This window comes from Sarcophilus harrisii, chromosome 2 (assembly GCF_902635505.1).
Source record: "Sarcophilus harrisii chromosome 2, mSarHar1.11, whole genome shotgun sequence".
NCBI classification, from domain to species: domain Eukaryota; kingdom Metazoa; phylum Chordata; class Mammalia; order Dasyuromorphia; family Dasyuridae; genus Sarcophilus; species Sarcophilus harrisii.
Genome location: NC_045427.1, coordinates 40,791,955 through 40,809,184, shown reverse-complemented (window position 1 = coordinate 40,809,184; position 17,230 = coordinate 40,791,955). Strand labels below are relative to the sequence as shown.

The 17,230-nt window shown below is 36.8% G+C and overlaps 1 protein-coding gene across 2 annotated transcripts in view; it reads left to right on the top strand.

Moving 5' to 3' along the window:
• Positions 1-12,456, top strand: part of PHLPP2 (PH domain and leucine rich repeat protein phosphatase 2) — a 91,144-nt gene extending 78,688 nt beyond the window's left edge. For both annotated transcript variants that reach the window (XM_031950017.1, XM_031950016.1), the window contains 4 exons: positions 3,140-3,247; positions 4,204-4,398; positions 5,448-5,679; positions 8,877-12,456. In XM_031950017.1, coding sequence (XP_031805877.1) covers positions 3,140-3,247; positions 4,204-4,398; positions 5,448-5,679; positions 8,877-10,031 — 1,690 coding nt within the window. In that variant the 3' untranslated portion in view covers positions 10,032-12,456. The remainder of the gene's footprint in view (positions 1-3,139; positions 3,248-4,203; positions 4,399-5,447; positions 5,680-8,876) is intronic.
• The last annotated feature ends 4,774 nt before the right edge of the window (positions 12,457-17,230 follow it).

The window sequence follows — 17,230 nt, the reverse complement described above, 5'->3', positions numbered from 1 at the left end:
GCTATGTCCCAGTAGGTAAATGGTCAAAAGATATGAACAGACAATATTCACAACTACTTAAAAAAAAAATGAAAAAGATTCTCTAAATACTAAGAGAGATGCAGATAAAAACAATCATCTGGAAGCTTTGGCTCACATCCTTCAAATTGGCAAAGATGACAAAAATGACGACACTCCACGTTGAAGAGATTGTGGAAGGAGCACATCAATACATGTATTGTGTATTGTGGTCCAGCCATTTTAGAAGGCAAATAAAGTAGCTAAAATGTCCATACCTCAGAGATTCCATTATTGAGCTTATTCCCTGGAGAAGCCATTGATAAGAAAACAGTCCCCAAATATTTCAGAACATTCCTGGATTTCTGTAATAGCTAAAAATTGGAAACAAAATCGCTGTCTAATAGTTGAGGAATGGTTAAACAAATTGAGTTACATGAATGTAATGAAATATTACTGTGTTGTGAGAAGTAAGTATTGTGAATAATTAGAAGCATGAAAACCTCTATATAAATTAATGCAGAGGAAGTAAGATCAAGAAAACATAAACAGTTGCATAATATACATAGTAACTATACTTTGTCATACAGGATGTCTCTGAGAGCAGGTGGAGGAGTGATGTAAGAAACAGAAAATACCAATAAAAACTTATTTTTTAAAAGCCCCATATAAATACATTAGATAGATAGCTTTAATTTCGTAAGAATACAAACTGGAAGTGTAATGGCCATTAATCAAAGAAAAAAAGGTCTGAAATAGAAAAGGAAGAAAAATAAGAAGAGAATAAGAAGAAATTATTTTTAGAAAAAAGTACAGGACTGGCAGTTAATTGGTGTAATGAATAAAGTATCAGGCCTGAAGTCAGGAGGATCCTAAGTTCAAACCAGATGCTTTCTAGCTGTGTGACTGTGGGTCAAATCATTTAACCCTAATTGCCTCCTTTCCTGTCACACACATTTCCCCTTCTTTCTCCTCCCTCCTTCTCTAATTTAAAAAAAAAAAAAGAAGTGCAGGAAATGAAATTTTATTTAAAAACTACAAATTAAATTGAAAGAGCAACAGAGATTTTTACTGGACTATTAAACTGAGAAGAAAAAAAAAGAAGGGAATAATTTAAGGCTTAAGAGTGAAAAGAGAGCCAGTGGAAATTGGGTTACCTTTAAAGTAATTAGGATAAAATAACTAAAGAGATAAAGTAGTATATTTATAAAGGAAGGGAGAATCCTAATTAAGGGGGTAAAACTATTAGACACAAATGGAGAAGAACGTATACCTGATTCTAGAAAATGAAGTGTGAAGATTGAGCAATTTCAGAAAACAAAACTTCACAATCTGTCACATGAAATGCCTAGAAAAGTAAAACACACAAAATGCTACCCATCGGATGAATGCCCAAAGCAGATTTGCAGGAATGCTTTGAGAAGGTTTAAGTAAAAGAAAATTTCTGTTTTCAAGGGCCATAAATGAAAAAGGAATTGTACTATTTCTATTAAGCCCCAAAGAGAAGAAAAAGGGCCAGCAAGTGGAGACTGCTCTGTCAAATTTGGGCCCTGTGTCAGGAGAAACTTCCCTGGCAGTAAAAGCCTCCCAAAATGGGACAGGCTGCCTCAGAAGGGATGGGTACGTGATAGGGTTATGCTGGAGGGATACTGAAATGTGGGGACTTTGTAATTCAGGTCTCAGCAAAATAAACTCCAAATACCAATTTAAGTTTAATTCATTGTGTTAGGATTTTGTTGTATTGGTTTGTTTGAATTGTTTGAAATAAGTGGACTGATTGCTAAAGCTTAGAAATTTCTTTGTTGTAAAAGTTTGGAGAAGCAAAATCTCCTTGTTCCCTCTTTTCAAATCTATGGAGTCGTGTTTTTTTTTTTTTTTTAATAGCTTTTTATTTACAAGTTATATGCATGGGTAATTTTACAGCATTGACAGTTGCCAAACCTTTTGTTCCAATTTTTCCCCTCCTTCCCCCCATCCCCTCCCCTAGATGGCAGGTAGTCCCATACATGTTAAATATATTAAGAGTATAAATTAAATACAAAATAAGTATACATGTCCAAACCATTATTTTGCTGTACATAAAGAATCAGACTCCGAAATATTGTACAATTAGCCTGTGAAGGAAATAAAAAATGCAGGCAGGCAAAAATATAGGGATTGGGAATTTGATATAATGGTTCTTAGTCATCTCCCAGAGTTCTTTCGCTGGCTGTAGCTGGTTCAGTTCATTACTGTTCCATTAGAACTGATTTGGTTCATCTCATTGCTGAAGATGGCCAGGTTATGGAGTCATTTTTAATGAATTTCCAACTTAAGACTTGTCTTTAAGGTATATCTGCATCTGTTGATACTTTAGGTTCCACCAGATTGGCAGCAACAGTGATGAGCACAATTGAACTTTCTCTTGACATTGCCATCCCCTTGGTTTAGGTCCTCATCACCACCACTTAGACTGTTGCATCTTGTCTTCCCCATTAGATTGTGAGCTTTTACCTTCGTTTGTAACCCTCACAGGTGGAAAGGAAGGGAATAAGTCCCTATTTTGTTTAAAAAATAAATGCTTCACAGATATTCTCATTTGATCTTGGCAGTTTAACACATAGTAAGGGCTTAGGAAATATTTGTTGAGTTATACGCGATAATAATTACAACAGACATTTTTATAGAGCGCTAATGTTTGCAATGAACTTATTCTAGCTTCATACTTGTACTGTAAAGTAAGCATTCTAGTTGTTTTTATCCTATTTTACAGTGGAGATATTTTGTAAACTTCTAGAAGTTCTGATATACCCAGAGTCAGAGGCAGGATACTTGTAATGTAACATAATGAAGTTGACTGGTATCTTTTTTAAGAAGTTCACTTTTCTTCTAGAAACACTGGCAAGTTTAAAGAAATAAAAGGGGCAGCTCGATGGTGCAGTAGAGAGAGCACCAGCCCTGGAATCTGGGGAACTCAAGTTCAAATCCAGCTTCAGACACTTAACACTTTCTAGTTGTATGACCCTGGGCAAGTCACTTAACTTAACCCCAATTGCCTTGCAAAAAGAAAGAAAAAGAAAAGAAAAACAACCCCCCTAAAAAAAAAAAAAGGCTAAGAAAATGAAATGTATTAGCCTCACAGTAGTTTAACTTTTTTTTACAGTCATATCACCACCCTGAAAATTGATCAGAAAACCCTAACAGCTGATTCTGCAGGTGCATCGACCTTCTGGAGTCATGGTCTTGCCGAGATGGCTGGTCAGAGGAATAAGTGAGTACTTTAATTTGGATCAGAACCTTCCTTGGTGCTTACCCAGAATAGCTTTTCAGTGCATTTTAAACATCATTTTTACTTTATTTTATTTTATCTTTATTTTTTTTAAACTAAAGCTTTTTATTTTCAAAATATATGTATGGATAATTTTTCAGCATCAACCCTTGCAAAACCTTGTGTTCCAAATTTCCTCCCCTTTTCTTCATCTCCTCCCTTAGATGGCAACTAATCCAATATATGTCAAACATGCTAAAAAAAAATATGTTAAATCCAATATATGCATACATATATACAGTTATCTTGCTGCACAAGAAAAATCAGATCACAGAGGAAAAAAATAAAGAAAACAAAATGCAAGCAAACAACAAAAGAAGTGAAAATGCTATGTTATGATCCACATTCAGTTACTACAGTCCTCTCTCTGGGTGTAGATGGCTCTCTTCATCACAAGATCATTGGAACTGGCCTCAATAATCTCATTGTTGAAGAGCCATGTCCATCAGAATTGATCATCGTATATAATTTTATTGTTTCTGTATACATTTATTTTTTAATATTTTATTTTTCCCCCAAATACATGTAAAAACAATTTTAAACTTTTTTTAAAAAAGTTTTTAGTTTCAAATTCTGTTCCTTCTTTCCTCCCTTTTGTCCTTGAACTGATAATCTGTTAAAGGTTATATGTAATTATTAACATCATTTTTAAGCAGATCTTGTCGTTACCCATTAAATTAAAAAAATTAATTCCCTTTTTCCTTTCAAACTTGGTATCAATATCTTATCTATTGACAATTTTCATTTGTAGTTTTGTCATTCTTCTACCTTTTATCCCCCTAAGTGCTTACTCTTTTCTTCCTCCCAAATGATTATTAACTTGAATTTCTAAAAACTGACCACTCAGAAGATAGTAACAATAGTTTGTTATTTGATTTCTGTGCTCCTTTCTGTTGTAGACTCTGTGTGTCTGCTTTGGCTGTGGATAACTTTGCTGAAGGTGTGGAAGCTGTATATGGCATGTTTGATGGAGACCGGAATGAGGAGCTCCCCCGCCTCTTACAGTGTACCATGGCTGATGTGCTTTCGGAAGAGGTGCAGCAATCAGCAGTTGACACAGTTTTTATGGCTAACACCTTTTTGGTATCTCACAGGTAAGCAAATTACAAACTCATCTTTCTAGTCTTTGAAAAACATGTCTCAGGGCCTGGAGAATGACTAGACTGAAGGAAGAATCCTTATTAGCTAAGCTTTCTCTTCCCTCATTCCCCTGAGGTAGGCCATGAGAGATGTGATTCATTGAGAAGGGAGCGAGTTGTCGGATCCATAAGCTAACCATATACTGAGTTCTGTCTTCGTGAGCCCTGATCTTTCCTTTCCTTAGCTTGACTGACTGATCTATAAACATCTGTCTCTGATGGAAAATTAGGGGCTTACCCAGTCTGGGTTCCAGCTGTATGAAGTCTGTGATGAAGGTGTTGGTAGCCCAGTGTTGAATGTTTAATCACAACACTCTCATCCAGCCCCAGGCATTTTCTTTGGCTATCCCCCAGGCCTGGAATGTTCTCCCTTTGTTTCCCTGGCTTCTTTCAGGACCTAACTCAAATCTCAACTTCTATAACAAGCCTTTCCAGATTCTCTTTGATGGTGGAACCTTCCTTCTAGTTGTCCTCTGCCGTTGATCTTACATATTGATTGTTTGTAGAGTTATCTGTCTTTTGTCTCCCTGTTGTATTCTGAACTCCTTAATGGCAGGGACCTTCTTTTGCCTCCTTTTATATCTCCAGAGCTTAGCATGGTGCCTGGTACATAGTAGGTGCTTAATGAATGCTTCTTTACTGACGAGTCAGAACAACTCCACCAAAGGAAGAGATGTCCCTTATTCCCCATTCTTTTTCTTAGATATTTCACTTGGAGAACATTAGGATAATAATGATGGCCAATATCTTTTTAACACATTAAAATTTCCCAAAATCTTTTCTCACAATAATCTTGTAAGGGAGGAAGAGATAGGTTCTTATTAGCTACATCCCATTACCACCTTTAACCAGTGTCTTTCAAGAGTGAAGGCCAAGTCTGGATCAAGAGCATAGAGATTATTTGTCTTCCTCTTGGTGGATATTGAGACTTGAAGCAATGACAGAAAATCTGCAAAGCTAATTTTAAAGTATTCCAATTTTATTTTACTTTTCTTTCAAAACAGAAAGTTGGGAATGGCTGGCCAGAAACTAGGCTCCTCTGCCCTCCTCTGTTACATCCACCATGATACTGCTGATCCTACAAGTAGCTTCACTCTGACAGTGGGCAATGTGGGCACGTGCCAGGCAGTCCTGTGCCGGAATGGACAACCCTTGCCCCTCTCCAAAATCTTCAGCCTAGAACATTGCCCAGAGGAGCAACAGCGGGTGAAAGAACAAAAAGCCATCATAACTGAGGTTGGTGTGGCTGTTTCTAGTCCTTCCTGGTTGAGGGGGGGGGGAGAGGGGGGGGAGTCAGCTCTGGAACAGCTAGAATTTAATTTCTGACATTTCAACAGCTCCTGTGTCATTAGAGCTCCATGACAGGGACCAGAAAAGAGTCTTTAACATTTCTGTTCTTGATGACAGTTTCTATATAAGAAGATGTTCTATTCAAGAACAAGCTATAAATCAACTCCCAAAGAAAAACTCCCCAGGACCAGATGGATTTACGTGTGACTTCTAAAAGAACAGTTAACTCCAATGCTATATAAACTATTTGAAAAAATAGGGTTTGAAGCAGTCCTACCAAATTCCTTTTATGGCACAGACATGGTACAGATACCTAAACCAGATAGATTGAAAACAGAGAAAGAAAATTATAGACCAATCTCCCTAATGAATATTGATGCAAAAATCTTAAATAAAATATTAGCAAAAAGACTACAGAAAATCATCCCCAGGATAATACACCATGACCAAGTAGTATTTACACCAGGAATGCAGGGCTGGTTCAATATTAGGAAAACTATTAACATAATTGACTATACCAATAACCAAGTTAACAAAAACCATATGATCATCTCAATAGGTGCAGAAAAAGCATTTGATAAAATCCGATACCCATTCCTATTAAAAACACTAGAGAGTATAGAAATAAATGGACTTTTCCTTTAAATAGTCAGTGACATCTATTTAAAACTATTAGTAAGCATCATATGTAATAGTGATAAACTGGAACTATTCCCAATAAAATTAGGAGTGAAACAAGGTTGCCCACTATCACCATTACTATTCAATATTGTATTAGAAATGCTAGCTTCGGCAATAAGAGATGAGAAAAAGATTAAAGGAATTTGCATAGGTAATGAGGAAACCAAATTATCACTCTGCAAATATATGATGGTATATTTAAAGAACCTCAGAGATTCTACTAAAAAGCTATTAGAAATAATCCACACCGTTAGCAAAAATTGCAGGATACAAAATAAATCCACATAAATCCTCAGCATTTTTATACATCACTAACAAATTCCAACAGCAAGAGATAAGTAGAGAAGTTCCATTTAAAATAACTGTCAAAGATGTTCTATTCAAAAGGCTGTCGGATAGGACCCTTTAGGTGACAGAGAGTATGAACAGTAAAAAAGAGTTAAGAGATTCATTGGAAGTTAGAACCAGGCTTCTTTCTACACTTAATGACATTTCTTTCCGCATATGACTTCACATTCAGAAAATAAAAACAAGCTAACATATAAGTTTCTCCCTTGATTGATTTGATTACCAGGTTCATTGGTGTGCTCTTCCTGACAAAATGCTCGAGAAAGTGCAGAGACTTGTTGTTTGATGTTCCCTGATCTGAGTTGCAAAACTGATTTTTTTTTTCTTATTTTATACTGTTTAATCTAGTAAATTATTATTATTTTTTTTTTTTTGGTGAGGCAGTTGGGGTTAAGTGACTTGCCCAGGGTCACACAGCCAAGAAGCATTAAGTGTCTAAACCAGATTTGAACTCAGGTCCTCTTGTCTTTTGGGCTGGCACTATATCCACTGCACTACCTGGCTGCCCTAGTAAATTATTTTTTTAAAAAACTTGAGGCATTAGTTGCCAGCATCCTTAATATTTTTTATCTTTTTTTTTTAAACTCAATATTTTCATTTCTTTTTTTCCAAAGAGCCTGGTTTGTGGATATCTAGAATCCAGTAGTATAGACATATATAACAAACATGACCAATTATATTTACTCCTAATCCACTGTATGAAACACCTTGTGTAATCTTTATATGCAGTTTGATTGTTTTCCAAAAGTACTTTTTCAGACACAGTAAGAATGTCTGCAATACCATAACAATTACACTGAAATTATAGCAAATGAATCTTTGGAATCAGAGAGTCACCCTAATCTTAATCTCATGAATCTGTAGTCTAGCCCTCTCATTTTATAGAGGCCTGAAAAAGTAAATTGATTTTCTAGCACAGAGAGATGGTAGTAATAAAGGAGCCAAGATTGAGATTCAGGTCCTTTGATCCCATAATTAGCAATCCTGTACATTGCGTTATAATCCTTACTTACACATAAGCAGACCTCACCCAGCACCTGGGAGGACTTAAGGAAGTAACCCTGAGACATTTGAACTACTCACTGACTCTTAAGTTCCAGGTCAGAACCTCCTTTTTTGTTAACCGATTGCATGATGGGAAGGCAGTTTTTGAAAAGATAGCACAGTGCAGTGTCAGGAGTCATACTGATTGAGAACCAAAACATTGCTGACCTGCTCAGAACTATAATGGTAGAAGGGTAGAACTATAATGGCCTCCAGGTCACTTTAGGTCTTTTAGGCCCTGTTGAACCCTGGATCTGTAAAGATAAATAAAAAGAGGGGGCTTTGACTTAGACTTTAGGCTGTGTAGATTTATTTGTTTTAGATAGTAGCTTTTGAAACATATTTGAAGAACTAGTGGACAAAATTTTACATATAAGTAGTAAAATTCCCTTTTAAGTTTCCATTGATTGCTTGTTTTCTCATAGGGAAAGAAATATTTTGATTTTTAATAGTTAATAAAAGACTTTAGAAGTTAATTCAATATTTTAAAGCATTTTGAGTGGACTTTAGAATTTCTTTAGGATTGAATTCCAGAACAAATAATTTATAACTTTTTGTTTAGCTGCATGGGTAGTTTTTTGGGTAGTTTTTTTTTTTTCTCACTTTAAATTCCTTTGTCTAGTTTTCCTAAATAGTTGTCTTTTCTTAGATCTCTTCAATTAGATCCCAACTTCCTTTCTAATGAAAGGCCATTGGCAATAATTCATTGGATTCTGAACCTCTCTTAGAACACTAGTGATAAGGAAAAATGGTGTGACTTGTGCTGGTGGGTTTTTTTTTAAATCCAGAAGTTTCTTTAGGTAGAAAAGCAATGAAATCTTTTGTGCAAAGACCGAGTACTTTGGAGATGTCAGGGCCAAACAACTTTTGTTACTGTAACTGACTATTTAGGATGAGAACAATAAAGTATTTTTGATTATAATCTTATTTTTTTTTAGCTCTGGCACAGGTAAGAACTTCCAAGTCTTTGTTTTCTTCTATGACATAATTCTTAAGCAGTAGAACATAAGTAAATGTCAAGACCCCAAGGTTTATTGCTTATTGTTTAAACTAACTCTATTGATCTTTAGGACAACAAAGTGAATGGAGTAACATGCTGTACCCGGATGTTGGGCTGTACATACCTTTACCCTTGGATCCTTCCAAAGCCCCATATATGCTCCCTTCCACTTACAGTCCAAGATGAGCTGCTGATCTTGGGAAACAAAGCACTGTGGGAACGCCTGTCTTACCTGGAAGCTGTTAGTACAGTACGGCATGTCCACGATCCATTAGCAGCTGCCAAGAAGTTGTGCACGTTGGCACAAAGCTATGGTTGTCAGGACAACGTTGGCGCCATGGTGGTCTGTCTGAATGTGGGGGAGGATGGCTGTACTTGTGAGGTTAATGGCCTCAGTCTCCCAGGACCCGGGGGCTTTGCCCCAACTGCCGTCCTCAAAGATGCCCCGAAGCCCACTACCCCTTCCTCAAGTAGCGGCATCGCTTCAGAGTTCAGCAGTGAGATGTCCACGTCAGAAGTGAGCAGCGAAGTGGGCTCCACAGCTTCTGACGAACACGCTGCCAGTGGCCTGGACGCCAGCCTGCTGCCAAGGCCAGAACGACGCTGCAGCCTCCATCCCGTGCCCACCTCAGGGGCATTTCAACGCCAACCATCTTGTGCCACTTTTTCAAGTAACCAGTCCGATAATGGCCTGGACAGTGATGATGACCAACCAGTTGAAGGGGTCATAATAAATGGCAGCAGAGTAGAGGTAGAAGTAGATATCCACTGCTGTAAAGGGAAGGGTCTTGAGGCTTCTCCTCCTGCTCTTGAGGAGACTTCTCTGACTCAGGGTCCTGAGGAAGACTCTGGAGGATTGATCTTTAGGTTCCGGAGACAAAACAGTGTGAACTGTGGAACACTTCTTCCATTAAGCAGGGAATTACAGAAATCTCCATCTACTTCTTGCCTCTATGGGAAAAAACTCTCCAATGGCTCTATCGTGCCCCTAGAAGACAGCTTAAATCTTATCGAGGTGGCAACCGAAGCACCCAAGAAAAAAACGGGGTACTTTTGTGCTCCCACTCAGCTGGAGCCAGAGGATCAGCTTATTATACCTCATGACTTGGAAGAGGAAGTAAAAGAACAATTGAAACAGCCCCAGGATACCCGGGGTGGTACAAACTCAGAGCCCTGGGAGGAGGATCGAGTGGACCATCCAGAAGAATTTGACACTGCTCTATAACTCTAGAAGGAGCTCCACAATCCAAAAAGGGGATGGACTCTTGTAGCCAATGGTCCTTCTCAACAACTTTGGTCATACCTCTATAAATGAACAGAAAGGAAGCACTTGGAGGTGAAAAATGAGAGTGGCCAAGTTTACTTAGAGTGAATTAGTAACTACCATCAGTATTGGATTTCACATTTAATTGTCATTCATTGGGATTCCCAGGGAAGGAGCAGGAGGAGATCCGACTCAGTCCTGCCACCTGCCATTGATCCCTTCTCTCCTAGGTTAATTTTGAGAACTTGCTTACCTGTGCAGGAAGGGGACTTGTTTCTGCGGAAGAAGTAACTGAAGATTGCTTCTCTTCATGATCACTATTGAAGAATCTCTGGCTTAATAGTCAGCTTGTCAAGTGTCAGAGCTCAGCCTAAATGATAAGATGTGATAAGTCATGTGGCTATGGAAATGAAACTCACTGGGAATGCAGAGCCAATCACACAATTGATTTATGTATGTACTTTAATGAAAGCACTTTTCAATGACTGAAATTTATTTTTGAATCTGCACTCGAGCCAATCTTCTTAGAGACAATCCACCGGTTCTTTCAGTGAGGGACAGCAAGGGGTTGGTGTCTCTCCTAAGGGTATCAAGGAAGGGTTAGAGGGGAGAGAGATGGGGGAGATTTCAGAGTTCTCTTGATAGGGATATGAATTTTTAAAATGTAAAAATGCAAGTGAAGACAGAAGCTACCAGAATCTCCTGGTCATGATGAGGGGATCCACTTCGGATTTCTTGACAGGAATGGGAAGGGGCTAAAAATTTCCCTGCAGATGAGAAGGGAATGATCTGGAGACTATGCTAATTCTATAAAATGCCATGAGGGGTTGACAATTTTCATCTCCTAGTAGGTAGGGCCAGGGACTAACTCCTATCCCGGTGACGTTGAACTATTGTATGTTTCAGAACAAAGTGAGAACATAAGGATAGACTTCACATTTTAGAAATTCTTCTGTCCTTTTAGTAGAGGAAGATCATTTTTCCTGAAATAACAGATTTTAACACTTAAAATCTGTTTTTTTTTATAGGTCTTCGACTCTTAATGTTGCAGTGATGGACTATGTTACCCTTTAAAAATCAGTCTTATTATACCATATATGCTCTCAATGAGTATTGGACTCATTTACTGCTATATGACTCTTATATTAGAAACATTTCCATACAAACAGAAAAACACTGTTTTCTGTACTTTTTTGCACATCACTTCCACATGACTCTGTCAAAATACATTTCCTTGCACGTTCTGTTTAATTGCCTTTATAATTTGAAGACTCACAAGTAGACAGGAAGGCTAATTTCAAATTTTTCTTCCAAACTTTGACATTGCCTCACCTAATCAAATTGGAAGTGTAATTTGGATTTGTTGAGTATTTGCACAGACCAAGAAGAAAACAGGGTGGAACAATTTGGCATTTGCTTTATTAGTAGGAACATAAGGATTGAATATTGTTTTGCCAAATAATTTTTAAAAGCAGCTTAATTTATACTTTGGGCTTGTTGTTTGTTTGAAGCAATAACAGCAAACCAGTTGACCAGATGATCAGTTCACTAATGAGTCCATGGGTATCGATTGTCTACAAGTTTTACCTGTACACATGAATGTATGGCACTCATGTTTCCTTTTAAGGAGGATCTTATTAACTGCTTAATGACCATTTAATATTAATCTCTTCAGGAGTCCAAATTTGAGTTCTTTTACTGTTAGGAAAATTTAGGTTTATCTGTCAAATTGTTGCTTTGCTACTGAAGAACTTGAAATTTCAAATCTTTGATCTCATTAATTCCTTCTTAGTAAGGACTGCAGGGGCACATTCAGGGTTTGAGGTTCACTAAAAAAGGGGGGGTGAATTATTTTGTGGCAGTAGCATTCTCTCAGGGAGATAAGAACGCAGAATAGGGAGGGGGCCAAGATGGGATAGTAATGCTGAGCCTTGCCCTTCCAGAACCGCAAGAATATATCCTCTATTAAACAAAGCTGATTTGTAAAGCTATCACATGGAAATCATGGCTCCTCTCAGAATTCTCCTTAGCTTATATTAATTTCTTTCATTCCTTTCCCCAGCCTGCTTGTTTTAATAACCACTAGTTTTGGTATAACTTGGTGTATTTTGACTTGTAAGCTCAGAATTTTGAAGTTATAAATGTTCCTATATGGGATATAAATTTATTATCTATTTAAAGCAAATTTCGGGCTAGATTTTTAAAAAATTCTAAATTTGGATATAGGGAAGAATGATTCTTTTATTCAACCATTCTGGAGGAGATAAGTAAAAGACTGCTTCCTTTAAAAATCAAGCAGCTTCCTCTCTATCAGAATAGGAAAGTAGACTTTTGCCCAAAAGATGATGTTTAGGAAATTGCAGTATCTGATCAGGCTATCAATGTTTCAGGAAATCTAGCCCCATACCTCTAGCAGTATCTAATCTCTCTTATGTGTGAGGGATTGTGTGTACCCCTAGATTCCCCTTGTAGAATATTCTCTTCGCGATTCTGTCTTCTTTATAAACTGTGTATCTGCCGTCTCTGTATAGCAGAACGGATTAACCGAAGTTCTGAAAACATAAGATGACTAATTCTGGGGCCTTGAAGCAGCAGTGTGATTCCTGCGACATGAAAATGTACAAATCTTAGGAATCATGGTATTTAATCAAAATGCATTTGGGAAATACGTTATATTTTAAATACAGTGCTATTCTAGTCACCGACTCACCACTCCAGATAAATGAGGGCTTTATTATACTACTGTCAAACATACATGTGCAATAAGATGATGTGTTCCTTGTGTGTGTAAAAGATAGAGCAGATGTGAGCAGCTTGATTATTATTGGGTACTATGATAATAGTTTGTTTGCAGTTGCTGCTGTTTTCCAGGAGATGGGTCTAGTTAGTATTAGCCAATCTACTGAGTGTTGAATGATTATTTTATTTTTATGTAGAATTTCCAACAAAATCAAGTACTTACAAGCCACTGGCGTACCATCTTTTTCTATTCACTAATATCCAATGAAAAACCTCCATGAGGAAGCAAGTGACAAATAATATATATAACAGTGACTCAACAGCCTCCAAGCCATTCAGTAATGCCTGAAGCAGTCTAGACAGTATGTGATTTGTCTCACATTTCACCTCATTCTGGGTGAAGCTGTTAGGATTCCCCAAAACACAGAGGTGACTGCTCTATAATTGAGAATATACTTTCTGGCTTAGGAAAAGAGCCTGCATATAGTAAGTTTTGCCGTGATCATTCAACCACACATAAGTTCCTTGTGCTCTAGACTATATGCCCTTCTCCTGGATTTTGTAGGATTTTCTCTCACTTTTGCCAATGGATATCATCCGGGCAGTGAGTCCACATCTTACATTTTGTGCAATCATTGTCCTATGATAGTCTTAAGACTCATTATAATGTATTTTTGATATTTTTGAAATGTGTTAAATTTTTTAATTCAATAACATGAGCCAGAGCATGTTTCAGCAAATCTATTGTTTGTAATAATGATGATGATAATGATGATGATGATAATAAATAAATAAATATAATATATTTTGGTGCTTTTATTTTAAAGTGGAATGCTTATTATTTAAAAAAAAAATACTTGAATGTGATGTCATTTTGATTTGTTATATAGAGAAATTGATTTAGTTTCAAATATGATTCTCAAGACTTTTCCTTCTTTCCTGTTTTAGGAAGGTGAACTAGAAGCTTAAGGGATGGGGAAAGCTTATCCCACATAAATCTTATTATTATGATTTACATATATTGAGATCGGAATATTTTTAGTCATTTTTCTCATAATATGACAAAAAGGTCTTTACTTTCATTAATAGTATGCTTTGTGTATATCCTTGACACCTCAAGGACATAGTCATTTTTCTTAAGTGCATTAGAAGACTAAATACTCAAGTTTTCTAGTCAATGAAATTGTTTGTGAAAATTCATGAATGAATGAAAAAATTCATTTTTTTTTCAATCAGGAAATGTTTACCTCCTCTTCTCCCTTCTCGAAATGAGAAAGAAAAACAAAATCCTTGTTACAAATACATAGTGATTAGCAAAATGAATTTCTGTCTTGACCATGTCCAAAGAAAACTATGTCCCATTCGGTAGTCTTTTAAGTCCTTCACCTCTGTATCAGGAAGTTGGTAGCATGTTTCATTATTAATCCTCTGCAATTGTGATTGGTTATTACTGCTGAGTTGTCAATTCTTTGAGATTTGTTTGCCCTTACAGTATTGTTGTCATTTATATAAGTTTCTCCTGGTTCTCATTTCACTTTATATCATTTATATAAGTCTTCACAGGTTTCTCTTAAAATTCCCTCTGTCACTACTTTTTATAGCACAGTAGTAGTCCATCATGTCTATATAGATACTATCATTTTTTTCAAACATTTCCCAATTGATGTGCACATTTTGGAGCAGGGACACCTGTTAGGAGGATATTGAAGCAAACTAGGCAAGAGGTGTGAAGAGCCTGAATTAAAGCGACAGCTCTTTGTGAGTGGGAATTTTAGTCAGGGTAGAAATGGCAAGATTTGGGAACTCTCAATAAATAGTTCTCTTTGCTGGTATACAACCAAGGGTGATCAGAGTCAAAACAAAGAGTCCCATATATTCCTAAATATTTGGAGCACTTGTGGTAACAAAGAACTGGAAACAGTGACTACCTCTCAGTTGGGGAATGAAACCTAATAGAACATTATTGTGACATAAGAAATCCTGGGTTTAAGTTAGCAGAGGCATTAGGGATAGAGTGATGATTCTCAAGAGTCAAGAAGACTTGGATTGAAGTCTTGCCTCAGACACATCTGGTTATGGGATTTCACCCAAGTGCCCTAGGAACAAAATGAGGGCTTTGGTAGAGAGTTTTCTTCACTGGTTGCTCCTTCGAGAGATGAAATCATAAGTTCCATGTCTCTCTTCTCACCACATTTGCTTAAAAAAAAAAAAAGCAGATGAGGGAAGCCAGAGGGTCAAGAAGGCATGTACATTGACCACAGCAGTGAAAGTGAAAAGAACCCCCAAAAGAAGCAGCCAAACTAATTAAATGACCAGGCTTGGCCTTAGAGAAGAAATATTTTTAAATTGTTCCCCATTTTTTTTTTTTTTTTTGCAGGAATAGCAAATTGTGGGTGTGCAATATGGACTGTATGGCTTTGCTTTATTCAGCTTTAATTGTTCCTGTTACCAAGGAAAGCTCACTATGAGAAGGGGACACAGCACATCCATAATGTCTATGACATAAAAACTAAAGAAGTAAATAAAACTTTTGAAATATTGTCTTATGGAGAATTAGTCAAATACAATAGGGCTGAAAAAGGATATCTTTTGATTCCCCCTTGAAAAAAAATTTTGGAAAATAAGGTCCAGTAAGTGACTTTGATTACTGATAAAGTTCTTCAATGTACTATTACTAAGGATTATAATAGAGCTAGTTAGCTATATCAGGATATTGTAGACAAGATGGACAGATGGGTTAGACCACAGTATAATTAAAGAACTTCCAAAGCTGGGCATAGTCTCTAGAAGTCAGTTAAGAGGGTGTGTCACTAGGGAGGATGATAGGATAAAGCATGGTTGGGAACGTGGTACCTGCTAGATATAATAGGCTTTTTTTATGCTCCTAATACGTATCTTTTTTTGAGTAATATGATGCCATATGTGATATGTATGTGTATGTACACATAAAGTGTACATATATAAAGTTATGTAAAACATTTCTAGATAGCCATGTTCCCCCCCAGAAAATACAGAATAAAGGGAAAGAAATATGCTTCAGTCTGCCTTCAAAGTTAATCAGTAGATCTGAAGACCATTTGAGAACTTTGTCTAATTCTTACTTCACTTTCTAACAGTTCATATAAGTCTCAGATTTTATATGAATTAAATGAAATTTCATAGGAATAAAAACACAAAGGCTTAATCTTGAGATCAAAGATTCAACTTTCAGTATAAATTAAGGGAAGTGTATATCTATACACAATAGTTCCTGAAAAAGATGGGTAACCATTTTTGGTGGTCTGTAAATTCAGTATGGTCAACTGTGTAATAATAGGCAAAGAAGTAAATTCAGGCTGGCATTAAGAGGCACAGTGTTATCAAATGGAATATTCATTTTTGGGTACCAGTATTTTAAGTACATTGATAAAAGAGTTATTCTGAAGAAGAGGTGGTTAGTGAAGACTTCCAAGATCATATTAACTGAGAGTCACTTGAAAATTAATTTAACAAAAAGAAAAAAAAAACTTTACCAGAGATCCATCTCTACATGGAAGTGGAACCTTCAGAAAGTAGCAACTCGGTCTTCACTCCCCATTATGCCCACTTGTCTTCTAAATTGTAGAGAGGGTGCTTCTTATGTAGGTACAAGTATCAATGACTTCTGAAGTGCATTCCAACTTGAAATTATCTGCTGACCAAGTGTTTTTTTTTTTTTTAATAGCTTTTTATGTACAAAATATATGGATGGGTAATTTTTCAGCATTGTCAATTGCAAGGCCTTTTGTTCCAACTTTTCCCCTCCTCCCCATACCCCTTCCCCGAGATAGGTTAACCAATACATCTTAAATATGTTGAAGTGTAAGTTAAATACGATATATGTATACATGCCCAAACAGTTATTTTGCTGTACAAAATGAATCAGACTTTGAAATAGTGTACAATTAGCCTGTGAAGGAAATCAAAAATGCAGGCGGTCAAAAATAGAGGGATTGGGAATTCTATGTAGTGGTTCATAGTCATCTCCCAAAGTTCTTTCGCTGGGTGTAGCTGGTTCAATTCATTACTGCTCTATTGGAGCTGATTTGGTTCATCTCATCGTTGAAGAAGGCCACTTCCATCAGAATTGATCATCATATAGTATTGTTGCTGAAGTATATAATGATCTGGTTCTGCTCATTTCACTCAGCATCAGTTCATGTCAGTCTCTCTAGGCCTTTCTGAAATCATCCTGCTGGTCATTTCTTACAGAACAGTAATATTCCATAACATTCATGTCCCACAATTTACCCAACCATTCTCTAATTGATGGGCATCCACTCAGTTTCCACAAACAGCGCTGCTACAAACATTCTTGCACATGCAGGTCCCTTTCCCTTCTTTAGTATCTCCTTGGGGTATAAGCACAGTAGAAACACTGCTGGATCAAAGGGTATGCAGTT